General features: G+C 44.7%; 2 protein-coding genes and 1 long non-coding RNA gene across 11 annotated transcripts in view; 1 reads left to right on the top strand and 2 right to left on the bottom strand.

The window, feature by feature from the left end:
* The window catches only part of LOC142828080 (uncharacterized), a 49,805-nt gene that overhangs the window by 2,826 nt on the left and 20,526 nt on the right, over nt 1–26,453 (top strand). For 4 of the 8 annotated variants that reach the window (XR_012903039.2, XR_012903041.2, XR_012903038.2 and 1 more), the window contains exon 3: nt 6,860–7,067. The exons of 3 other annotated variants lie outside the window; for them this stretch is intronic. This is a non-coding gene — a long non-coding RNA (uncharacterized LOC142828080). Of the gene's footprint in view, nt 1–345; nt 405–6,859; nt 7,068–26,453 lie in introns of all 8 variants that reach the window. One more of the 8 variants, XR_012903040.2, reaches the window with a different exon arrangement.
* LOC112543552 (fibronectin type III domain-containing protein 8) lies at nt 293–21,665 on the bottom strand. The gene is made up of 4 exons (XM_025177970.3): nt 16,030–21,665; nt 12,706–13,072; nt 7,775–8,005; nt 293–7,041 (listed from the first exon to the last, which is right to left on the bottom strand). Exons 2-4 carry the CDS (start codon nt 13,069–13,071, stop codon nt 6,871–6,873), a joined length of 768 nt encoding a protein of 255 aa, XP_025033755.3. The 5' UTR covers nt 13,072; nt 16,030–21,665; the 3' UTR covers nt 293–6,870.
* TMX4 (thioredoxin related transmembrane protein 4) overlaps nt 21,807–26,453 on the bottom strand; it is a 46,912-nt gene continuing 42,265 nt past the window's right edge. For both annotated transcript variants that reach the window (XM_089777547.1, XM_075925715.2), the window contains one exon: nt 21,807–25,336. In XM_089777547.1, coding sequence (XP_089633673.1) covers nt 25,035–25,336 — 302 coding nt within the window. In that variant the 3' untranslated portion in view covers nt 21,807–25,034. The remainder of the gene's footprint in view (nt 25,337–26,453) is intronic.

Raw genomic sequence — 26,453 nt, 5'->3', positions numbered from 1 at the left:
CTGCCACTTCCACATTGCCTGGCAGCCGCCCAGGGTTGCTGTGACAATTTAAAGGGCTTGAGGCTCTGGCGCCTGCCAGGTTAGTGTTGTGACCAGAAGCTATTTAAATAGGATGCTGCTGTGTGGTCCAGCACCTGGAAATTCAGTGGCATGGGCAGCAGGATATAGATAGAAAGCAGCCAGATGCAATTCATGGATGAGATCAAAGTGTTAGGAGGGCCAGATCTGGCCTAGCTGTTCTAAGTCATAGGATGTGGCACAGCAGAAGTTTGCCTACAAGCGCTGTAGGTCAATATAAGGTCAATGTAAGGTCTTGTTTCTCACTGCACGACTCCATTTTTGAAGTTACATCAGCTTCCAACAGGACTAACAACGCTGAGAAATCGGATCCTAGGATCTACGTGGTAAGTGCTATCAAATCAGAAATTGTGTGTAATCAAAAAGCAAAGCCCTCCCATCAGTTCCCCTGCCATCTGCATTTCAGAGTGGCTTTATATTTCTTCAGTGAGGCTGTACAGTAAATAACGTATGGTAAATAATAAACAAAACTGAGTCACAATATCTCCTAGTGCACTGCAATGCGATACAGATTCTATGGTTTTAGAACTGCGCTTCTGTCTTGTTTTAAAGGTGCTTTGCTGTTTTATGGATACTCTGTCCAGAAAATAAAGTCCAATGATGAGTGAGAAAAACACTTAAGATTCAGCAGGGATTTTCTAACAACTTCTGAGAAACACCTTAGGGAGTGGAACAGGATGGATGGGGCTGGCCATATGGTCAGTCTTGGGAAACGTTTAATGAATACTACAGCACTTAGAGAGAAAGCCGTACATCTCTGCTTTTCCCACATGAATGGAAATTAGTCTAAGAGGCTTGCGGAAAAAGTGAAGTTTATGCTTCTTATGGGTATTCATTTGCTGCAAACTTTTATGAGAAGAATGACTGGAGATGAATATTAACACATCTATAATTACACCACGAGATATTTTATTCTAGGGAATGCAGGTCATACATTCACGTCAATCTCAAGCAAAATCCAAAATGGGTTAATTGACACATCTCAACCCTCATGATACAAAATTGGGGCTGTAGCCTACTTTTAGTATTTAAAAAGCAAACCGTCAATGCTAAACAGGTTCTCCATCTCAAGGCATATCAGAGAACAAACCCTGGGGGATAGCTGAAAACATGCAGCTCTATTCAAACTTTGCAGGTTAGTTTATAAACTTGATAATTTGCCCCAAAACTGCTGAAGATAGCAAAGTTGTTCCATTCTTCCCAGACTGTTCCTGCCCCCCATCCACCCCCGCCCCCATCCACCCACCTTCCTACTTCTTTTCATTCGTCACACTCACGTAAATGAGACTGCCTTTATGTTTCTAGCAATTTTTTGGCACACAAACCACTGCTTCCTCTCATGGGTTCTGACTCTGTGGGCACTTTGGGGCTGGAAAACGTTACGGGAAAGAATTAGTGGGCGCTTAGCACTTAGCGGCAGCCAATTCCTCCCTGCTCCCCAAGCCTCCCACCAACCATCTTACCCTCCCTCTCAATGCCTTCAACTCAGCGCAATCAGCTGCTCCATAGCATGCAGGGGACGTACTGAGAGGGAGAGGGAGGAGTGAGGACAGAATACATTGAGGGGGGAAAGAGGCGGGGCAAAGGTGGAGCAATACAGGAAGAGGCGGGGAGAAGTTGGGGACTGGAGGGAAGAGGTAGAATGGGTGAAAGGCCGGAGAGGGGCTGAGAGGAAGTTGATGCCTATGCTTCCTCTCCCATATTATATGGGGGGGAGGGCACGTGCACATGCTCACACACACGCACACGCACACACGCTCAGTCCAAACCGGCTAAGGTGGCAAACTTAGGATCGAATCCTGGCTGCTCCGTGCACAAAGCCATATGGCAGAGAATCCTCAAGAAAAGGGAGACCCCGTTCCACCTCAGTTTCAACTTCCCTCACAATGCCTGTGGAAAAATCTCTCCACAGAATGGCAAAAACAGGTTGCCTGGCTTTAGGTCTGCACAGTTGGCCAGCCCGGTGCACTGCTCAGCCAGTTTTATACACTAGCTCTGACATCTTTTTTACAAGCAATTGGCTCCTTTTTTAAAAAACAAACCTTTCTAATTGCTGTCCCATGGGACACACTTCTCCTGTCTGGTTAATGAGGCCTCTGTGGTGTTAGCTGTCACCGTAGGGAAAGACAAGGGCACGTTGCAGCCCAGCAAAGCGCTCGCAGGAATGACTAGCGCAAAGAACGCTGCTAGGAGTCCAACCCTACTTCCCAATTGAAACATTCAAATGTAATTGGAGAGGTGAAGGGGCGACAGGAATCAAGGCAATGTTAACATCCCATTCGATAGCTACCACTGCTTCTCGTTTGTTCGCCCCGCAGATGCTAGAGGGTTACCATGGTAGTGACACAGCACGGAAAAATTAGCCCAGCTGTCCCCAGAACCCTGTCATTTTCCAGGCTACAGTCAAGACAGTCAAGACAGAAATCGTACGTTGTTGGGTTTTTTTAAATCTTTGTGCTGCAAGCGCCTTCCACGACTGAAACGAAGAGGATGTTCTTCTATTCAGGTTCCTGCAGCGAGCCCTCGATGGCTGAATCACAGTGATATTAACCCAACCGTCACCATTTATATTATTTGTTCTTCACCTTGACTATGAAGTAAGACAAGCCTGGGAGCTTCAGAGCATAAAATGCTTTTAGATCAGTAAGAGTATGTCTACACAGAAAAGCTATTTCGAAATAACAGCCGCTATTTCGAAATAACTTTACTAGCATCTACAAAGCCAAACCGCCATTTTGAAATTAATTTGAAATAGTGGAGGGCTTATTTTGAATTGGTAAACCTCATTCCATGAGGAATAATGCCAAATTCAAAATAGCTATTTTGAAATAAGTGTTGTGTAGACACTTACATTGAAATATGGGGCCTCCAGCCTTCCCAGGGTGCCCTGGTGTCCACTCCAGCTTCAAGCACAAACACTTCTCTCCCTCCCCCTTTCCCAGAGCCCTTCAAGGGGTTGACTCTCGCCACAGTGCTAGTGCCAGCTCCAAGCCTGCCAGCCCACAGCCAGCAGTCACTGCCCCGACCCACTGGCCCCAAAACATGAGCCAGTAAGCCACTGGCAGCCAGCCCTCCACCACTCCCCAGGAGCAATCTGGTTTCCCCAGGAGCCTGCAAGGGCCCAGAGAAGGCGGGCGCCTTCCTGGTCCAGGGTGGAGATCATGGATCTTATTCAGATTTGGGGGTGAAGGGATGCCCCCAACGTCCATGATATCCACACTAGATGGAGGAACGTGGCCGTCGATGGCAGGATAGCTGCCAGCCTGGCCACCAAAGGCCACATGCAAACCCAGGAGCAGGTTTTAATGAAAATCAAGTTGGTCTGGCGAGACCCCCAACCCTGAGCTTCTCCTCCCCCTTCTTGCCCTTGCTTCCCCCTTCCAGCTCCCTCCTCCCAGGCTTCTCCATCCCCTCTCCCACCTTCTCTTCTCCCCTCTCCTGCCTCCTTTCCCCAGTCTCACCAGAGTTTCATTCGTTCCGGCCCCCTCCCCCTGCAGTTTTGTTAAACAGAGAGTTTGTGTTCATGAAAATATGTTTATTATCTGACATCAGAAAGCGGGGTTAGAGAAGGGGTAAGTGGAAGGATGTGAGGGAGGAATGAGGCACAAGCCCCCAGTGGGGCAGACCAGGGAGGCTCTTAGTGCTCCTCAGGGTGGAAGCTCTCCTGCAGGGCCTCCTGGATGGCAGCCTGCAGAAAGTGCAGCCAAGCTCACAGCAACACATCAAAGAGAAGCACCAGAGTGCCCAGGGGCAGCTCTGGCTCCATGTTGCAGAGTGCTGTGGTGTCCCGAGTAAAGGCAATCAGAGCATGCAGAGACAAAATGCTTTGCTGTCCCTCATCGAGGAAGGGAAACCTGAGAACCAGTTGTCCGAGGGGCAGGGGTCCCTTTAAGCACAGGCCTCAGGTAGCCTCAGGCAACAGCCACACAAAGTAATTCCTGACCTGATGCCCTGCAGAACCTGGTTCCGACCGGCCTTAAATGCGATTCAGCGTCCACTCAGTGTGGACGCGCTATTTCGAAATAGCAAAACGCTATTTCAAAATGCAATTTGTGTGTAGACGCATTATTTTGAAATAATTTATTTCGAATTAACTATTTCGAAATAATGCTGTAGTGTAGTCAGACCCTGTGAAGCCTGAGATATTTCGTACAGAGGGGGCAGCCCCACTTTTTGGCATGAGCAGAGCCTTCATTTTTCAAGGCTGATGAAGTGTCTAGCCAGGTCCCCTGCAAAGCTCTCCCCCAAAGTAAAGCCTTACCCACAGAGCCAAGCAGCTAAGTCTGGCAGTGGCCCTTCACCTTGAAGGAGGGTGATTCAGGCAAGAGCATGAGCGCGAGTTAGTTCAGTCTGTATGGATGGGGTGCAGCTCCAAATTGTGCACGCTAGTGACCAGTGTTCCTTGTACGTGACGTGCCAAAACAGTCCCATAGCTGGTTAATCGGCCCCGCCCAGTCAGGGGCTCAGGGCTCTACTTCCTGACTGGGCAGGGCTGATTAAGCAGCTGCAGGGATGTGGTTAGAGGGAGCGCTGCTAGTGAGCGCTGGAAGGGGGAAAGGATCAGGAGACTTTGTGAGGTTCACATCCCAGTCCTCTTCTAAGCAGCCACTTGGGGGATACAGGCTCTGCGAGGGGTGCAACTGCTCAGTTCCACAGGTCTTGGGGCTCCTTGGGGAACCCCCAGTCCTGCAGAGAGTCAAAGCCTCAGCCCTTGTATCAGAAGGCAGCTACCCTGTGATTACACAATCCCCACCCATCAATATACACTCCCTTCCTTAGGTGATTGGGTGTGCCTGATCAGCACTTAGGCTGCGTCTAGATGGGCATGATTTTCCGGAAATGCTTTTAACGGAAAACTTTTCCGTTAAAAGCATTTTCGGAAAAGAGCATCTAGATTGGCACGGACGCTTTTCCGCAAAAGCACTTTTTGCGGAAAAGCGTCTGTGCCCATCTAGGCATGCTCTTCCGCAAAATAGCCCCGATCGCCATTTTTGTGATCAGAGCTTTTTTTGCAGAAAACAAATCTGAGCTGTCTACACTGGCCCTTTTGCACAAAAGGGACTTTTGCCTGAATGGGAGCAGAATAGCATTTCTGCAAGAAGCACTGATTTCTTACAGTAGGAAGTCAGTGCTTTTGCGGAAATTCAAGCGGCCAGTGTAGACAGCTGGCAAGTTTTTCCAGAAAAGTGGCTGGTTTTCCGGAAAAACTGGCCAGTCTAGACACAGCCTTAGTGTAGGAGCAGCCGTATGCTAGGATGGCCAACCACTGTACAGCAGAGAAAGGTTCCTTCGGCTCCCACCTGGGTCAGAATCAGATGGGATATTCTTTGATGATTCTTTTGCTTCTTCTCAGATAGAAATGTAGAACACTACAACTGGAAGGGACCTCAAGAGGTCATCAAGTCCAGTTGCCTGCCCTCACAGCAGGACCAAGCACCATCTAGATCAGTGTTTCTTAACCTTTTTTTTATATACAGTACCCCTTTTTCAAAAAAAATTATAAGTACCTTCAGTACCCACAGTTTTTTTCTACCGTTGCAACACATTTGTTTAAACAACTTAATCGTAGCCACGCAGGCAATGAAACTTTTGGGTGTAAAAAGTACAAAAATAATAAAGCGCTGCAAAACTTAAAACAAAATTCAGTTTTCTCCAAATTTCAGTTGTCTTGATGTACCCCCCAGACGTCTATCGAGTACCCCTAAGGGTACCACTGATTGAGAAACACTGATCTAGATCATCCCTGATAGATGTCTAGCCAACCTGCTCTTAAACATCTTCGGAGACGGAGATTCCACAAGCTCCCTAGGCAATTTATTCCAGTGTTTAACTACCCTGACAGCTAGATCGTTTTTTTCCTAGTATCCAACCTAAACCTCCCTTGTGGCAATTTAAGCCATTGTCCTATCCTCAGAGGCCAAGGACAACAATTTTTCTTCCTCCTCCTTGTAACATCCATATGACAACCTATGGTTAACGTGTAATGGTACACCAATATTTTGGTGGAATGTTTCAGTGCTTCTTGAAAGCACTGCAGCAAGTTGTTTAGCCAAGTGACTTATTTACATAAAAGCTTTTCTATGGCTTCATCAGCGTGCCCTGCAAATACGAACGATTTTATGCTCAAAAGCACAGAGAAGCAGGCAGGTGTGATTATCCCCCTTTTAACAACTGGGAAATGGACATGTGGAGGATAAGTGACTTGCCGGGGTGAGACCGCACAGCCAGAGCTGACAACTGAACACAGCTCTCCCAGGTCTTATCCACAAAACCATCCTTCCTCCACTGTAAGACTGTCACTACACCATGGGAAGAGGTTAAAAAAAGGGGGATGTTCATTTTTACCATGAGATCCTCTCTCTACCCCGGCCAAGCGATGCATTGCATATTCTAGTTGTCTTTGGAAACTGTTCCCTCCCGGTGAGGGCAAAGGGTTAGACGTATGACCTGACCACCCACCGCTCAGCACCCACACCTGGAATCTCGAGTTTCAAAAGAGCAAAACTCCCATTTCGGCACTTCCATGGAGAGGCCATCACACCCCAGAGGAGCTCCTGAGCTCTGAGCATCTGGCCCCTTCCTCAGGAACCTGAATGAGAACTCCAGGGTGCAGACTTCTACTGAAAACATGGTTTCTAAGGTCTATTGTTTGACATGCCACATAAACCAGACAGTGATCCATTGTTGAGTTTAGATAAATTATTTGCACCAGCTGATCAGTCGGGAAGTGGGACTTCTCTACAGTTCAATGAGAAAGACACATCTCCTTTTATTTACACAGCTATATGCTGCTCAAGTCTGGCTTGGCCAGACCCTTAATGACTTCGATCTACCATGAAGACCCTCTCTGCCACATCTATCTAAACAAATCACTTTCCTGTGTGCATCTTTTTTCCGACATACTGTAACCGTGACATGGCCTGGATCCGAGAATCCTTCCCCAGCGGGGACCAGCGTCGCAAACTGAAAATTAAGAGAGTGACAGAAAGGTGAGGCACTGACACACGTTTATCTCCCCCGGTGTCAACTTGTGAGTTGGGGCAAGTGTGCAGCCCTGGGTTGACAATGGCAGGGAAATGGAGGCTTCCTGGCCAGGCACAGCAAGTGGTGGATGATCAGAGTGGGGCATTGATGGGCTTGGAATATGGTCCAGTCAGCCACACCTGTAAGGACTGTGCCCTCATGGGCTGGGAGTAACAGGTGCAGGAAAAGATGGGCTTCTGGAATACGCTAGACTCTGTCATGAAGACAAGGGGCATTAAAAGTGTATTTAAAATAAGCAAACATCACATTTTCTCCCACTTCTTAGCCAAGGTAATCTATCCATCCCAGGGGGCTTCTGCGCTCCCATCCCAATGGAGCGATTTGGTTCTAGGAAGCACTTGTGAAAGGACAGGGCACAAGCCTGGTCTAGCTCAAGCACAGAGTTCGGGCACCGGGGCCCCTGGTCACTCTATGCCATAGACCGATTTGCAAGAGAACAGCCTTTTGGGTTCCACAGACAGCGTCTGCCAAAGCCTATGCATTCTCTACCTCCCTCCTTACTCCCAAACCTTCACCAGGCCACAGGCCAATTGATAGGGCTCTGTGGGCTCCTAGAGACCAAATCTATGCACCATTGTCCAAGAAGCTCTGGCCTAGAACTTTAGCATGCTTCCAGACACCAAAAGATTGCAAGAGCAGGCTTCATGCTCACCTTGTAGGGTTTGCACCACTCCCCTGCACCCGCTGTAGTCACCGCACGGACTCTGACGAGATACTCCACATTGGGTGTTAGGTTCCGCAGTTCAACTGAGGTGCTTGCTATTTGGAGCAACCATGGGTTGAGTTTCTCAGTGGCCGTATCTGTACTGTTCACGTCTACTTCCTGCACCACCAGCTGGTAAAAACTCACCGGCTGCCTGGAGAAAGGGGCCATCCAGGAGACCTGAAAAGAGTCCAGATAAGCTTTCTTAGACCTGAGGATCTGCAGAAGCCATCCCTAGACTAGACAATGGGGAGATGTTGATGTTATCTTGGGAGCAAATACCAGAAACTCATGTTGCCACTCCCAAGCAATCTGCTGTTCTGGGACCACAAATGTCCCTAGGCACCAGCCATATCTTCAAAAGGTATTGAGTGCCTAACTCTCCTCGATTTCAGAGAGGTTCCTTGCCCTAGTGACTAGTGCATTGCATCGTCAGGTCTGTTGAGTATACATACTTTATATGTTGCCTGGTGTGAGCACTAGCATTTGAAAGTGAATTATGTGCAGAGCTTGTGAGCATCATGTGTGTTTATATTTCTTTTGTCACTCATCAGAAGTAACACCACTGACATCAGTGGATTTATACTGATCTATAACAAGTTGAAGTCGGGGGGGAGGAGGAATCAAACTTTTAATGTTTATTATTCATTACTGTTGGTTGAATTTCTGCGGTCAAAGTTTTCTATGTGAAAATGGATTTTCAACAAAAATGTTATGGAAAATTTCATTTTATTTGTTCTCCCCCCCACACACCCCATTTCCTTTTTTTAATATACACTTTTCCTCTCCCACCAAAAAGGAGAGAGAAAAGTTGGGGCAGGAGGAGAAAGGAACACTGGTATAAAATCTTTTTTTTAGTGGAAGAGTAGAAAAACATGTTTAGGAAGTTGGAGAAAATGTTCTGTTAACTTGTTTTTAAAGATACACTTGTTCTAGTGGGACGGAAAGGTGAGAAAGAGATGGGAAGGGAATAGGATGTGTTGGTAGGACTCAGTGCAGGTGGGAAGTAGAGGCAGAGTACATCTATACTGTGACAATATTTGAAATAACTAGCGCTATTCTGAAATAACTTAGTCCACCTCTACATATCAGGCAATTATTTCAAAATAGTGTCAAGCTGGAGAACTTCTTACTCTGACTCCTGTAACCTTCATTGTATGAGGAGTAAGGGAAGTCAGAGGAAGGGTGCTCTATTTCAAAATAAGTTCTGTGTAGATGCTCCCTATTTTGAAATATGCTACGCAATTGACGTTTCTCAATTTGCGCAGCTTATTTCGAGTTAAGCCCTGCTGTATACATGCACCCTGAGGGTATGTCTAGACTACATGGCTCCATCGACAGAGCCATGTAAACTAGTTTATCTGGTATAGTCAATGAAGCAGGAATTTAAATAATCCCCACTTCATTAAAATAAACATGGCCGCCGCTCTGTGCCGACAATCAGCTGATCCGGCACAGCATGGCAGTCTAGACGCGGCTGTCAGCTGGGGAAACCTTTGCCAACCGATCCCTTCTGTCTCGTGAAACGAGGTTTACAGGATCGGTCAGCAAAGGCTTCCCCAGCCGACAGATCCGCGTCTAGACTGCCACGCTGTGCTGGATCAGCTGATCGTCGGCACAGCGCGGCAGCCGCCATGTTTATTTTAATGAAGCGGGGATTATTTAAATCCCCGCTTCATTGGCTATGCCGGAGACATGTAGTCTAGACATACCCTTAGTGAATGAGGTTGTGGAGAGGATTTGGCTGGAAAACAAAATTTCCATTTTGCAAGGGCTTTTGAATTTTTTGAGGGGGAGGGGCAGGAGCAAGGTAGAAGAGGAGAGATCTCTGCCTCATTATAGCTGATATCACAGCTATAGGGCATTCAACTGGGAAGCTGAAGACCTAGTGTCAAGTCCTCTTCCATTGGATCACAGGCAGGGATTTGAACCCACTTCTCCTACATCCCAGGCATGTCACCCTGCAGCCCAGCTACTTATGCTAAAAACCAAGCGCCTATGGCATGCTTCTTTGTGCAGTGCATATGGTGAGTATGAAGGACTGGGCAGCAAAGCTAAACACTCAAGCTGGAGCAGAGGAAGAAAATGAGGTCCTCTTGGAAACGAAACTTTTGATGGAGTGAGTTGCAATTTTCATTTCCTCTCCTAGTGCCCAGTTCACTACAAGTTGAACCTCTCTAGTCCGGCAACTTGAGGACCTGATCGGTTCTGAACCAGAGAATTGTCCAGACTACAGGAAGTTAATATTGTCTACCAGCACTTCCGCTGTTTACTGAGCTGTTACAGGACATTTAGGAGTAAATTAGAGCTAAATAACAGCACAGAACACAGAGCTGGGAGTGGTGGCTGTAAACAAACTTTCTGGGACTGCAGGAAACTTGACCAAACTCACGATAAGTGGACATCCAGCTAACTAAAATCATTCCAGACCATGGATGTTGCTGGACCAGAGCGTTCTGGACTAGAGGTTCACCCTGTAGCAGCATGAAAACTGGCAGGTGGTTTTGCTGTAGCACTGTGTGTGGCACTATAGAAAACCCAGGCAGAAAAAGACTGCAACAGGCCGTTCACTTCCCATGTTGCTGAATTCTGGGGACGTCTTGAGGAATATACTGGGGCCTTAGGCAAGGAGGCGGGTAGTGAGTGGGATGGCTACTTGCTCTACTAGCACAAGCTGCAAGCTGTTTTACAGGAGTAGCCATTTCCTGGGACCAACCCAGCCAAGGAAAGCCATGTTAAACTGTCAGGGAAGTACATTGCTTGCACACTGAAACATTGATCAATTATAACTCATCGGCTGTAACTCAGAAATCAGGCGGTTTGCTTTTAATGTGAGATGCACCCTTGTAGAATCGTCACCCTCTTCTTACAGTACAAATTAAACATGTCGGAGCAGCTTCCAGTAACTCTACTGAAATGAGTCAGCCATTTGTCCATGGACCTCTTGCCATACAGGAAGTCCCCGGGTTACGTACAAGATAGGGACTGTAGGTTTGTTCTTAAGTTGAATCTGTATGTAAGTCGGAACTGGCTTCCAGATTCAGCCGCTGCTGAAACTGACCAGCGGCTGACTACAGGAAGCCCGAGGCAGAGTTGCTCTGCCTGGGCTTCCTGGAATCAGCCACTGATCAGTTTCAACAGCGGCTGAATCTGGACGCCAGTTCCGACTTACATACAAGATTCAACTTAAGAACCCCAGGCGTCCCCAAGTCAGCTGCTGCTGAAACTGATCAGCGGCTGATTCCAGGAAGCCCGGGGCAGAGTAACTATGTCTTGGGCTTCCTGTAGTCAGCTGCTGGTCAGTTTCAGCAGCAGCTGACTTGGGGACGCCTGGGGCAGAGCAGCTGGGGTGCTGCCGGGTTGGTCCAGTAGCGCTGAGGAGCAGACCAGGGAGACGCGGGTGGCGGGACCGCTGAGACGTGCCGCGGTCCCGCCCGCATCCTCCGAGGCTTTGCTCCCCGTCTCCCTGGTCTGCTGGGGGGGGGCTCCCCCCAGCAGATCAGGGAGACGGGGAGCAAAGCCTCGGAGGATGGGGAGCAAAGCCAGCGGGACAGCTGCAGCGCGTCTGGGCTGTCCTGCTGCCCGCGGCTTTGCTCCGTGTCTCCCTGGTCTGCTGGGGGGGACTCCCCTCCCAGCAGACCAGGGAGTCGCGGAGCAGCTTTTCTCGCCTTGGAGGACGCGGGCGGCAGGACTGCGGCGCATCTGGGCGTCCCGCCGCTCCTGTCCTCCGGGGCGAGAAAAGCCCCGTTTGTAACTGCGGATCCGACATAAGTTGGATCCGCGTAACTCGGGGACTGCCTGTACTTAAAAGAGCAGGTTAAACACAGCACAAATATTCAAATACTAGTCTTGTCTTTATCAACCAAATAAATAGACTGGATGGCCCGTGGTTTTGATCAGCTCTCATGCTGCAGCTCACCTCTGGTCCACCAAGTTCACAGAGCCACCTTCAATGATGACTGAGGCTTAAAAGAAAGGCCAAATTACACCTAACTGTGCTATAGAGTAGGCAAAGGGAAAACTCCTTCCTGATCCTCTGCAGCAGTCACCCGAGGCCCTGAATCATGAAGTTGGATCTCCCCTATTACCAACATCATAGGCTTTTAAAAGAGCTGGCTGGGAATTTTCTCTCCTAATGTTTTTCACAAGAAGATATGATTTCCACAGGAACAGGGTTTCTTGGGAAAACGCTGGTCCGAATGATTTTTTTTTAATCCCTTTCCTCCCACCCCCAAAAAAAATCTGAATGAAAATTTTTCTTTCAGATCAATTCAACATTACCTCACCTCTACCTGAGCCACCACGATGAGACTCATGCCTCATTCTAAACTGTGTTCCAGGCAGGTTGGCATGACCATACCTCCCATGACGGAATGGCCTCTCTGAATTGTCAGACTGCATCATGGGAGGTGTAATGTGAAATATGAAAATTCCTGCTGGGATAGAAGTTCCATCTTTTAACCCTGTTCCCAATAGTTTCATAGTCAGAAAATTATCCAGACTACTCTACAAATTAAATGTTTCAAGTTGGTTTGACAAACCAAAAATGCAATGTTTCAGTTTGGGAAAGTCAAAATGTTCGATTGACATGTTTTCCTTTTTCTGAACCCAATATTTCATTGAACCCTGTTTGTGTTCCACACTAAGTTTTGATATTTTGAGTTTCTGGCCCAATTCAGGACAAACAAATATTGGAATATGAATATTCTGCTGGGATAGAAGTTCCATCTTTTAACCCTGTTCCCAATAGTTTCATAGTCAGAAAATTATCCAGACTACCCTAAAAATTCAGTCAATATTTTCATACTCTCTTGAGGCAGCAAGTATTACAGACTGGATAATTCAGAGAAGGGAGAACAACAAAGCTGAAGTTACTCAACCTGTGCACTGATGTCATCCACAGTGTGCTTGCAAATGAAGGGTGGTCCAGGAAGCCCTTTGGTCAAGGAGGAATCCAATTTGCTGCATGATGCATTCGTATCCAGTGCACCATCGAGGTCTATTGGGATGACAGGCGCCTTCCTGGAAGCATTGGTTGTGCCATCCATCTTCCTACTCAATTGAGGGCTGAAGTTACGTGCTGTGGCAAAGGTCTCTTGCTGTAAACTACTGCCAGAAGAGAGACTATCTACGCTGCTAAGCTTCTTGATAGCTTCACTGGGGAGGGACTTGGCACTGTCTTTTCTGTCCCCGGTGGGGTTGGTAGAGTGATGATCCAAGGTAACCTCACGGCCCTCCATGTACATCCTAGCACGAGAGCAGATAAAACATCAAGGGCCCATATTGGCAGGTGAAAAGCACAAGGAAGAATGTGGCCTTCTCCCCAACTACTGCCTAATGCAGCTGCCATCTGAGGCTTGGTGTCGTCATAAACCACAAGACGAAAGCTTAAGAACATCAGAGTGGCCAGACTGGGACAGACCAAAGGTCTGTCTAGCCCAGTATCCTGCTTGCTGACAACAGCCAACACCAGGTGACCCAGAGGGAATGAACAGAACAGGTGATCCACCCCCTGTTGACCATTCACGTCTTTTAGAGTTAGCTGCCACACCCAACATCTTAATGCAAATTTCAGGCTCTCGGATCTTGTTCTTAGGTTTGTCTAAGGGCCTCCCCGATTGAGAACGTATGATGACATGCAGTGGTTTGTATATATTTGATATCAAAGCTGTAATTATAGTAACTTGTCTAATAACTCTAGTAGAGTACCTTCAATTTTCCAGACAAGAAAACTAAAATCAGTAAGCCATATTGGAACGTCTAGACTAGTCTTCATGATTGGTCAAGGGAAGGGAATTATGAGGAACTTAAATAAGAGCATGTAACTTCCAGGCATTCAGTGGAAGAACAAGCAATGGGTTAGAGTGAAGTATGTGCAGACAAGGTATTATGGTTAAAGTTGGGAAAAAAGAATGGTTATTTACCTTACATAACCTGTGGTTCTTTGAGATGTGTTGTCGACATGGAGTCCACTCTTTGTGACCTTGCATCCCATGCACACAATATGAGATTCTTTCCACCTGGAGTGTCCATTGAGGCACCCTCTCCAACACCCCCCATCTCCCTCCCCCGAATACAAAGGGCAGAGTGGGCCTAAGCATCCTTCAGTTTTTCATCAGAATCCCAGAGGAGCAGGACTCTACAAGAGCAGGGAAGGAGGGCAGGTCGTGGACTCCGTGCAGCTAGTTACTTCTTTGACTGATTGTCCACACAATTTCAATGCTTGATGACTAACAAGCCATTATTTCTTTGCTTGGAGGTGGGCAGTAGGAGTCTTACTTAAAAAGAGACTGTAGGGCAGCCCTATTAGAGTATGTCTAGATTACACCTCTCTGTTGACAGAGAGATGTAGATTAGGCATGTCGAAATTGCTAATGTAGCAGGGATTTAAATATCCCATGCTTCATTAGCATAAACATGGCTGCCAATTTTTTCAAAACGGCGCTTTTTTGAAAAAAGGCAGTCTAGACGTGGATCTGTCAAAAAATAAACCCTTTTTTGAAAGATCCTGTAAACCTCATTTTTTGAGGAATATTGGAGCTTTCAAAAAAGGGTTTATTTTTCGACAGATAAGCATCTAGACTGCCGGGTTTTTTTCGAAAAAGATGTTCGGTCGCAGCGAGTCTTTGACAGAAGATTTGTGGTTGGTTGCGAACAGTCTACTGATCTGATCTGCTGCGTTGCTATGAAGGCATAGGAGGTCCAGGCACTGACTACAAGAACTAACAACTGTAATTTGTATCTAGGAGACCCAGCCATGGATCAGGACCCGTTGTGCTAGGTCTTGTGTACAAGCCCCACTCCTCCAGCCAAAAAGGTGGTCCTTGCCCACTAACCTTATAAGTAATAGACTAATATAATTATACCAGTATAGCATGCAAGGAAGAAGGCAAGCTCCTCACTGCCATAGGCACCAAGAAACAACAAACATAGTTAGGTCCACTCTGTCCTTTAAGCTCTAGGTGGGAACACAGACACTTCTATGGGGCAAACACACCACCAACAAAAACTGTTGGCCAAAAAAATACATACTTGCATACATACATGCCATGAGTTGAATCTATTAAGCTCACTCAAAGGCTCATACATTCCATCACTCAAAGAAAGGCACTTTTCCCTTGGCCTCTCAGTTCACCTGAAAGGAATACAGCTCAATGTATTGCAATTATGTGCCCTATCTGCAGACTACTATCTGGAAAGTTGGCTCCTCCAAGTTTAATCAGGTGCTTTTATAAAGAATTCCTGTGAGCTCATGACTGAGTAATCGGATATCTTTAACATATTTGGAAGCAGTCACAAGTTACACAACAGGTGAGGTTATAAGAAGGTATAGCACCCTTTTTGACAAATATATGGACAAAAAAAAGTGGGAGTGACGGCCAATGTTCTAAGGTCTCAAAATTAATCAGGAAGGTGTCTTCTCTTGGGAGAATTGGAGAATCAAGCCGAGCTATTCCAGAAGTAACTAGTGATCCCTATTTTTAGGTGCCCAAAAAGAGAAGCACTCAAAATCCCTAGTTGCTTTAAGATTTGTTAAGAAAGTCCAAAATACTAAAGAGAACTTTAGATCATCTTTAATAGGAAAGTGGATGATGAAGTGACTCTCTGAAGTTTACCCATCCTTAATGTCTCAGACTTATTGTAAGGAATAGAACTCTACATCTGTCCCCAAGGTTAGACAAGCACATGATATCTGTATCTCCCCTTAGAAAGAAAACAGAGGTTGATTTTTTTTTCTCCTCCAGGATTTTGAGTCCACTTGGAAATATGGCCCTTAATTTGGGTTTCTGGAGAATTTCTCTTGGGAGCTGTTTCTTCAAATACAGGCAGTCCCCGGGTTATGTACAAGATAGGGACTGTAGGTTTGTTCTTAAGTTGAATTTGTATGTAAGTCGGAACTGGTACATATTGTAGGGGAAACTCTAGCCAAACATTTCTCCAGAGCTCAGTTTTATTCTCCCACACCTCACTTCCCTCAGTACTACAGACCAGGGAGACGTGGAAGGTCTTTTCTCGCCGCGGAGGACGCGGGCAGCAGGACTGCGGCACGTCTCAGTGGTCTGCTGGGGGGGGGGGCAGCTAGTGCGGGGTTGCCTCACCCCGTTTGTAAGTAGGGATCCGATGTAAGTCGGATCCATGTAACCCGGGGACTGCCTGTAGCTTATTTCTTGTTGATCAGCAACCTGCTTATAAAAGAGACCTACCTGCCAGATACAAACAGCAGCAAGTCAGACTATCCTTGGAGTCCCTCTGTAGTACAAAGTTAACTACTAGACAGGCTGAATACAATCAGAGAAGAAATATACTCGGCAGAGACTGCTGAGTCTGCTGAGCACGTGGCCAATTCCCCGTCAGCTAGGGAACAGAACCACTGAGGTCATAATGACTAACAGGTGACTGCTGAGCTAGGGCAACAGAAAAGTCTGCTTCCTGACTGGTAGAAGATAATGTCATCACAATAAAGAAGTCCTCAGCTGGATAAACCCACCTCAGAGTGCGGCTCACCTGCGACAGCAGTTGGGTTATGGAGTTGTGAAGGTACTAACAGGAAACGAAAGGGAATTTACATGGGAAGAAGCAGTAACATGAGTTGCAGAAGAGTATAGAATGAAGGCAAAACCAGGAACCGATGGAGAGAGTAAGAAAGAAATAGAGATAGGAGAGAGACACGGAGAAGGGGACCATAGTATGAAGAGGAGGCATTTCTTTTCCTGAGAGCTGGTACCAACAAAGAGGAATACCTTCCTATGGCAGTGGCTGAAGGGAAGCTTCCATTTATGTGTCTGCATTTCAGAGTGAATTTACAAAGAGAAAGAATCTCTCAATGAGAAGTGCTCCTCCCGAGAATTCCAACACAGAGGGCAGGACAAGAATTCTGAGAGGCTGTCTACAGGGTAGAGGTCCATCCATGTGTCTCGATTAAAGAAGTTCAGGTTTTCTAAGATCTCCCGATATTTCTATGGGATGAGGATCTCCGGCCTCCTAGGGCTAACAGTACTGCCCACGCATGTGTTTAGGATTCAGGGACAGCACAATGTGTGCCTTGGAGGAGAGGCAGAAGAGGCGGCACAAATCCAGAACTTCCAGCCCCATGTTGTGAGGGTCCTTATGAATGAAGAGCGGTAATTCATGCAAGATCTTAGAAGACTGAGCTTGTGTGAACAGGGAGGGAGGAGGGCTGGGAACAAGGACCAACATCTCTCCCAGCACCGCCCTCTTGAAGCAAAGATCTTGCCCTGCTGTTGCTGGGTAAGAACTTTTAGCTGCAGGTGTTGCCTGCAGCCATTACCAGGGGCGGGCTTAAAGCCACGAGGCTGCCGCTGGCGGTCGGTAACTCCAAAGGGGGCTGCCCTTTGGGGGAGCCTTTCGGGGAAGACTGAGGGTGTGTTGTGGTGGGTTTGTGAGATTTAGTATAATTTGAGTGTGTGTGTACTTGTGAAACTGCACACTTGTTGGTTGTCTGGTGGCCTATTCAGTCCTTGGTGAAAGCAGGGAGGGTAAGGAAGGTTTCTTGCTTGGTGAGAGGAAGTTCCCCTTACCTGCATACACTCAATCTGGTCTTTTGGACTAAGGGTGACAGAGTTCTTGGAATAAAGGATGTGGTTACACTCTTTGTCATGGACTGATCACTACCTGCTCAAGTTTAGACTATCTGCTGACCTTCCCCTCCACAGAGGTGGGGGACCAATTAAGATGGTCCACCCTCGGAGGCTGACGGATCCAGAGAGCTTCCTTAGGTCCTTGAGGAATTGTTTAGCCATTATGGCAAATGGTCCTGTCGATGCCCTAGTCGATGTATGGAACATTGAGGTAGCCCGGGCAGTTGACATGATTGCTCCTAAGTGACCTCTTTGGGCTAGTTGAGCCAGGTTTGCTTCCTGGTTTTCTGAGGGGTTGATGGCAGCAAAATGGTCTGTGCAATGGCTAAAACCCCCCTTGGGGGGGACTAAAGCTGAGTCTGATCTATTGCAGATTAGAGCTGAATTGCGAACTTCCTCTGTGGCAGTGTTGACAACGAAGAAAAGCTACTTTTCCCCCCGTATCTCATCCACACAATGTCATCTAGTGGAACCATTGAGTGGTGCAGGGCTTGTTACAGTCAAACTCATGATGAAATGGAGGAGCTCTTGGCTCCCCGCTGTTGATCTGTTCGTGAAGGACTTTGCAGATATGATCACTCACATTTGGTCTGATTTGGACTCTGATTTGGCCTCTGATTTGGCTGCTATGTTAGTGGGCTACAGAACGTGTTGAGTGGACCGCCCAGTCATTTCTCTTTGGAATAGTTTCAGCTATTGCAGACTGAGGATGTGGACAAAGCTTGGAGGAGTGCGACCGACCCCTGCCCTTCATGGCTTACTAAATCTAGCCAGGAAGGGATGACTGGCTGAGTCCAGAGGATTGTTAATGCGCCTTTTAAATCTGGTATGGGTCTCGCTGCCTTGAAAGAGGCAGTCATAAAACCACTACTTCAGAAGCCTTCCCTGGACCCACACGATTTGAATGACTATCGCCCAGTTGCTAATATTCCCTTCTTGGACAAGGTACTCAAGCGGGCGACAGCATTGCAACTTCAAGCTTTCTTGAAAGAAACAAATTATTTAGATCCATTTCAGTCTGGCTTTAGGCCAGGCTTTGGAACTGAAACCGCCTTGGTCACCCTGGCATATGAACTACGCCAAGAGATAGACGGGGAGTACATCCCTGTTGATTCTCTTGGACCTCTCAGTGGCTTTTGATACCATCAACCATGGTATCCTTCTGGAACACCTGGCGAAGTTGGATATTGGAGGCACTGTTCTGCAGTGGTTCCAGTCTTATCTGTTGGGATGCTCTCAAAAGGTGGAGCAAGGGGGCTGCTATTCAACCCCATGGCGATTGTGCTCCAGGGTCCCACAAGCTTACATCTTGTCCCCTATGCTGTTTAACACCTACATGAAGCCACTAAGAGAGGTCATAAGGAGTTTTGGAGGACAGTGCCATCAATATGCAGATGACACCCCACTCTATTTCCCTGTGAGATCAGAACCAGTTGTGGTGGTGACTGATCTAAACTGGTGTCTGGAAGCAACTGGTGACTTGGCCACAGTGATTCATGCTCTTGTTGCATCCCGACTGGATTACTGTAATGCGCTTTGCGTGGTGCTGCCTCAAAAGAGCCTTCAGAAACTTCAACTGGTCCAGAATGTGGCTGCTCAAGTTTTAACTAATACTCATTATACAGAACACATTATGCCAGTGCTTCGGCAGCTGCACTGGCTTCCGGTATGTTTCTGGGCACAATTTAAGATCTTGGTTATTACCTATAAAACCCTAAATGGATTGGGTCTGGGGTATCTGAAGGACCATCTTCTCCCATATGAACCTGCCCGGGGATTGAGGTCAGCTGGGGAAGCTCTGTTCAGTGTTCCCCCACTTATGCAGACAAGATCAACATCCACACGGAACAGGGCATTCTCAGCTTTTGCTCCTAGGCTGCAGAATTCTCTTCCTTGGGATATTCTCATGGAGCCAACATTAGCATTGTTTCGGCGTCTGGCTAAAGCCACCTTACTACTCGCGCTTGTGCGTGCGTGTGTGTGTGTTCCGCCTCTCAAGACTTTTTAGCAGGTTTTATGTCCCTCTGAGGTCTTGTATTTTAATTTTATATATATATATATATATATATATTTGTGTTGTGTTTAAAAAAAAATTGTAAGCCGCCTCAAATATTTTAAATAGAGGTGGGGTAAAAATATTTTAAATAAATTAAATAAACAGTGGCTCAGCATGGTAGGGGCTTTGAGGCAGCAGTTTTCTACATAAGGTGCCCTGGAGGACAAATACTGTTAGGGATTGGTGCCTATGCATGCATGTAACAAGGATGCAAAATTAGAAGTACGTTGAAGGGAGGACCAGTATCATGTGCCAGGGCATAACCGAAGTCAGGATTTGTCAGGATAATGTGTAAGAGAAGTGCCCCTTAGTGTAACTTTTCAGATGTCAACCTTCTCTGAACTCCTTGCTCAGCCTTTTCTGTTTTTTTTTTAAGCTAACATACGTGTGTTCCAAACGCTTGCCATTGACATGACTGAGGGGCAGCAATTCAGGCAAATAGATGATGATGTAATTGAATCAACGGTGGCAGACTAGTAGAGCAAACAGCAAGGACATCCAAACTAGTACATGGGAGGACAAAGAATCAGGAAAATGGAGAGCTGCTCCACTGTCTCCCACCTAGTTATCCCCTAACTTGGTCACCTAGTGATTCTCCTCTCGTGTCACACAGGAAGTCCCTCATCTACCTTCCCAGTCCCATCCCAGATGTATCAGTCTTTTGCTCCTTTTTCTTCTAATTTTTCCTGGCTGTCATCTTGTCTAAAAATGTGGGAAAAAAACAGAAATGGCTGTGGCAAAGGAAGATTTTACTGTTGGATTTATTTCTAACAAACCCCTTCCAAGTAGGAATAATTACTGGTTTAATCCTTATCCACTAAAAAAATACCCTCACATAATTCCCAAGAGGAAAATTAAAGGATTTTATAGGAATTTGCAATCTGCTATTCTAATTGTCTAAGAGATCCTGCAATCTTTTTTGTACTTCTTTAAAGCCATATATTCATATACTAGTCAAAGAACCAGCTACTAGAAAGGTTATTTAAAAAATACTGCCCTCTCCATTCCACAAAGCAGGCTTGTGTAATGAAACGCTGAGGGAATATTGAATTAATATTTCATAAGTGTTGATAAAGGTTTGAGAGTGCTTCAGTTAGTAAGTATTCTCTCTCGGGCCATGGATAGTCTAATGAGTGCCTTAGAAGCTGTGGTGAGCAATAATAATGTGTGAGGAAACCCCGAGTTTCCTGCACTACTGAGCTACTTACCAAACTGAACAGATCTTTGTCCTTGATATTTCACTTAGGCTCAGAGTTTATACTCTGAATAAATTGTAATGGTTCCCCATTAACTTCTAGGATGGTAGCGCTCTCAAGCTAACTCCACACTGGCCCTTTGCAGCTAGTCACATCTGTATTGTAGTTGGAGAACATGATTCCACACTAGATGCTGAGCTTCAAACAGTGGAGTTGTACAAAATATTCACACCTCAGATACAGACTGAACCTTAGTCTCAATTACTTGGATTTGAAAGTCTCTCTGGAAGTCAATTATGTCCAAGAGGGAAGAAGCAGGGATTGGTGGGAAAAAATGAAGAGTTTGACGGCAGTTTCTTGAACTCAAATTTATAACCAAACACACACACTGATCATTTGACTTTGAGGAGCTTTTAAGCCAAATTCAGCTGAGATAGCAAACCCCTTTCACAAACATCACCTGGGTCTAAATTTGAGAAACATGCAGCCCAGATCAAAAGAGAAAGAAATACTGTTGGCCTACAGAGAGTGAAAAGGTGACAGCAAAGCAAAACTCAGCTGCTTCACTCGAGGGGCATAAAAGACTATTTTGAAATGCATGAGTTTGCCTCTTGTATGTCCCTGTTTTGGATTAGAAAAATGCAAAACTTTAAAAAGAAACTTAGATGAAACCTGATTTTGTATTAAGGTTAGAACGCAATCCCATCAGGTGTCTTGGTTTCATCTGAAATTTTTGCCCACACTATTGGATGAACAAAGAGTGAGCTTTAACTTTGTAGAACTTCAAATTTCAACCACAATGAATGAAGGCGGCATTTCAGTGATTTTCCATCTTCTGTTTCCATGCTAAATATAAAAACAAATTTAACATCTCAAAATACTGAGCCATTTGGGATTACAAAGTTCATTGCTTTAAAAATAATTACTAAAACTGCACTTAAAAAGGGCTAAAAATTGTCTATAGATGTTATAGATTTGTGTTATTAATGACTATTACAGACCAACAACCAAATAAAGATTTTTTAAAACATCTTCATTGATTAATCCTTTATAAACTATAATTCCACCCTTGTGATAATGTGACCCATCAGTCAAATGTAATTAGGCTGACAAATAAAAACCACAACAAATCATAAATACAAAAAATTTATATGGAATTCCAGTACAAATACCTATGGCTTAAGTTTGCAGAGTTTTTAGTATAAAAAGTAATTTTGCATAACATGTCCATGAAAATGCCACATAAAAAAATGTTGTCCAACAGAATTGTTATGATCTATACAGAGAGTAATCTCCAAATGACATATTTCACTTGAAACTTTATTGGAAGCACAAGTAGAAAGGCAAGGCTCTGTTTGCACCCTATTTAGAAATGTAGGCATAACATTTCAAGAGTGACATATGGGTTTGTAGATATCTCTTTCTGGATGTTCATGCCAAAACATCGTCAGAAGGACTGATTTCCAGAAGGAGCTGGGCACCAGCCTCTGAAAAGTTAAGTCTCTAAAGTTGGAAACCCAAATCCACCAGTCACCCTTTGAAAGTTTGCAATCTCCCTCAGCAGGTCTTAACAGAGTTAATGGTGCTAAATTTACTCAAACAATTGCAGCTAATCGTGTGAACACCAACTTCTTTTCGAGGACATTTTGTCTATATTCCACATGCAAGGACAATTTCTACTGCCGTAAAGTGAATCAAAACACAGGACGGAAGTGCTGAGGTGATAAACAGGGTCATCTCAATTGGCACAAATGAGAGGTATTAATATTGTAGATAGCCCAGAAACACAGACAGCATTAAAACTGCAAGGCTAATACTGCTGCAAATATTTCTATACTAACATGACTTAAGGTTAAGAAGACATACTTTTCAGTGAAAAGGTGCAAGTCCTCCATACATTATTCAGGACTGACACTGCTATTATTGCACAGTTACCACATTAATCATGGAGAAATCTGCCCTTTATAATGCCCCTTTAATACCATCTGTTCCCTAAACTGAACAATAGATTTCCTCCATAAGCCAACAGTCACTACCATTTTACTTTAACAGTCTTTTTGACAAGGAAAAATGGCACTCTTAAAAGTGAGGTGTTATTAATGTCTGAACAACACTTTGAGAAGTATATAAATACAATAATCAAACCAACTGTACTTAACCTCCATTTGCAATAGAAGAATTCATCTGTCAAACCAAAAGTTAGCATTAATCTTCTCTGTTACTGGGACTATGGAAATAAAGGGGCCATCGTATATGGGGTCTGATGTTTGAGACCCCTTAAAATGAGTCTAGCCTCACTCAATGTCAGATTCATATGAAACATAACTCTGGAGAGATGGACAGCTATCATTTGTGCTGGGCCTACAGGTTTGCTGTTGAGGAAAGAGACCCACATGCTTTCTTTTCCTTCATCTACAACACAAGTGGAGACAGTCAGCTGGAGAAAAGAATCTAATCTTCATAGCTGTAAGAGAGTCTAAATAGCTGAGTGTATTCAGAAGGAATTGAAGTACAGCCCCAATTCTGATCTTCTTCATGCTTAAGAGCTCGGTGAAGGTACACCTGCTTTACACTTGTACAACAGACCAGAATCAGGCCCTACAACTGTAGGATTTATACTAAATGAGCAAATATTCTACATTTGGAATCATTTAAAAAACAGTGAGACTCAGATTGCTTTCTGCAGAATAAAATCTTTGCATTAACAGTAAAACAACTCTCAAGACAGATATAAACTGACCCTGTCAAGACTGGAAATTACTTCATAAGAAAATTAAAAAATTACCTTTGTGCAGTGGTAAAATCCCTTTTCTAACACCAGGGGGCAAGCATCTTATCTCACAGAATACTCTTTCTCCCCCACAAAACAAACTGAAGAGACTGATGATGCTAGATGGCCAGGTTTATGCAATGTGGTAACTAAATACGCAACAAAAAAGATGTAAACAACATGCTTCTTATTATGTAATCTGCATCAGTATGCTGCCAAAGTGGAAATGTACAGGATTATCCTTCAGATATTCATTCACTTAATAGGATGTGTTTATTTTAAAAAATTCTTAATGTAAGTCATGGCAACTAGAATGAATAAAACGTTGATTTCTTGAATAAACTTGACAGAATAGGGTTTTGTCAGCAGATTAGCTAGTGAACCATTTCGATTTTATGCAATTCGAAAAATTCATGGCTGTGTCAACACATAAAAAACCAAAACAGCAGTGTAACAAAAACTAAGTCTTTCATTTCCTGGTGTGCTTTTTCCACTCCTTTTGTCATGAAACCAGTACACTAGGAGGTGAAACCATAAGTGTTTTTTTGGTTAATATTACTAAAGCAGTTCTGGCTGCCAGCTACTCTGGGCTGGAAACAGCAAAAAAGTAATTGTAGTTCTCTGTAAATGACTAGCTTGAATTGGTAAGAAATATGACATTGGCTTAGAATGAATATTTCTCACTGCAACACCTTACAAGAAAAAGATTACAGTTTGGCAAAAATTCTCTCTCTCACTAATTCATTTCCTTTTCAAACATGTCATTTTAAGCATATCATTGTTTATGTTCCATAGCCAAAGGTTTCTGATGATCTAAACCCCCTAAATGATGAAAATCACCAGATGATATAAGCCTGACTTGTGCACTATGCCTCTGAAAAATCACTAGATGAGAAGCTTTAGAAGCACTTCAAGCCTAGAATAAAACTAATCACTGTTAAAATATTATGGTATAGTTTGAGCATAACTATTCGATAGTGCGGAAAACAAAACTAAAAAAAAAAAAAGCAACATAGCAAAGGTGCTTCAGTTGAGTTGCTGAAAGCAAAACACCAAACACCAAGTTGTTTTAATGGAAGACAATTAAGGTGCCTCCATCTGCTGTTTTATGATGTGCCTGATGTTCTTACAGAATTTATGGACTATATTCAGACAGAAAGAAAAGGGAGTCAGACTCCTGCTAAGCTACCGCTGGTTAATGCAGGTTTTGAACTTAAATTCTCTTGTCTCATCTTGCTTGGAGCAGTGTCTATAAAGAAGCACATGTGTGAACAACAAGCACCTCGTTACCAAGTCTTTCATCCCAGTGGCCATGCCCCTTTCCCCTCACATCTCTATGCAGATCAAAACATACTTAAGATTTTGATTGTCATGGTCAACATACTATATAAAGGCGTGCTTATAAAAATGAAAGTCTATGAGCAAACATTGGCTTAAAAAAAGGAAAGGAGAAAGAAGCCAGCTGATACAGAACAGAGGTTTTGCTTTACGTAAACACAAACTACAAATCAAGTGTTTGGCTTCAGCTGCAGGCCAGAAGGCCCCAAGATATTTCTTTGGTCCGAGTTTATGGAAAACACCAAGGAAACTATAGTCCATTGTCAGCCACCTGGCTCTTACGTTGCCTTACTGAGCTTTGGGTCTCCAAATCAGTTGGATGTTGGATGTCTTCTGTCTCTTCTGTCCCTGATCCTTCATCAAGTGCAGAGTCCTCTTCTGAGCCATCTTCATTTGAATTAGCCTCTTCACTTGATTTGGCTCCATCTTCTCCATCTGAAACGTCCTTCCTTTCCTCTAGATCCTCTTCTAACTCATTTGCTGAAAACTCTTCAGCTTCTTCTACCTCTTCTACTGCTGTAAGCTCTGCATTGTCCTTTTCAATCAACTCAACTAAAACAAAATAAAGATTGAAAACGTTTCAATCATAAGGCATCTGCTAACATTTTTTTCTAATTTACTACAGTACTGCAAGAGAGCAAAAATTACAAAATATTCTTTAGAGTTAGGCCAACAATTTTTTCATAAGGTAGCATCATCACCGTCTCATTTTATCTTTTTACCTTGTTTGTTCTCTCAAACTTAGGTATAATTTCTACCCCTCCCTCCCTATAATATGTCTGTCTTACCATTAGGGAAACACTTGTTTTCATTTTGTTCCTAATAGATTAGGAACAGTAGCTCAGTTTTATTTAGTTCCTTGAACATTCATCATCATCTTAAAAGTGTTAGCAGGCACAATCAGATCTGGGAATGCTTTTTGTTTGGTGACTGCAGCAACAGGGCCGAGCCAAGCCAGCAAACACAAAAACACATATTTATATAAATCCATCAGAAACATACTATTCCCATTGTTTCTCAGAGTGAGGCATCTCTTAATATGAAGTACGTTCTCCAGAAGTTGTCAGCTTGGCTAAAATGGGGCCTAATTATATAGCAGTATCACTTTAAATGATGCATGAGGTTTCTTTGTTTCAATACTATTGAACCAACCGCAAAACATACCAGCAAGCCCCATCTGGCCACTGGAAGGGCTGGTGGCAGCCCCCCTACTGCGGTGGCACAGATAGGAGGGAAGGCCACAATCCAACTGTGGTGACGGGGGGGGGGAGGTGGGGTTGGCGAGTGTAGCAAGCAGGGGGCGCAGCCACCTAATAAATATATATAAAAATCATTTTTTTAACCTCAAGATGTCAGTGCAACTGTGTCAAGACAAGACTGGTGGAATATGGTGTTCCAGAATCAAACCTGAACCTAGACCGCATTAAGGATTAAATATCCACTGGGGACTGGAGGTTTTGCTTTGCGTCCATTGCTACCACCAGCATTGTTACAGAACGGAACCTTACTGTACGAGTGTTCACACTTACAAGGTGGCAGGACTGATTCATTTATAAGAGATTCTATTTATTAGCAACACTTCACTTGCCAGCAAAAAGTTGCTGTTATCTGGTGTTTGTCAGTAAGTGGCAGGCAGGTTTGTGTGGCTGCCACCAGGGATAGAAGTGCG

This window comes from Pelodiscus sinensis, chromosome 3 (assembly GCF_052426305.1).
Source record: "Pelodiscus sinensis isolate ZL-2025 chromosome 3, ASM5242630v1, whole genome shotgun sequence".
Classification (NCBI taxonomy): Eukaryota; Metazoa; Chordata; order Testudines; family Trionychidae; genus Pelodiscus; species Pelodiscus sinensis.
The sequence above is the reverse complement of the archived record's forward strand: the minus strand, read 5'-3'. Positions and strand labels throughout refer to the sequence as shown.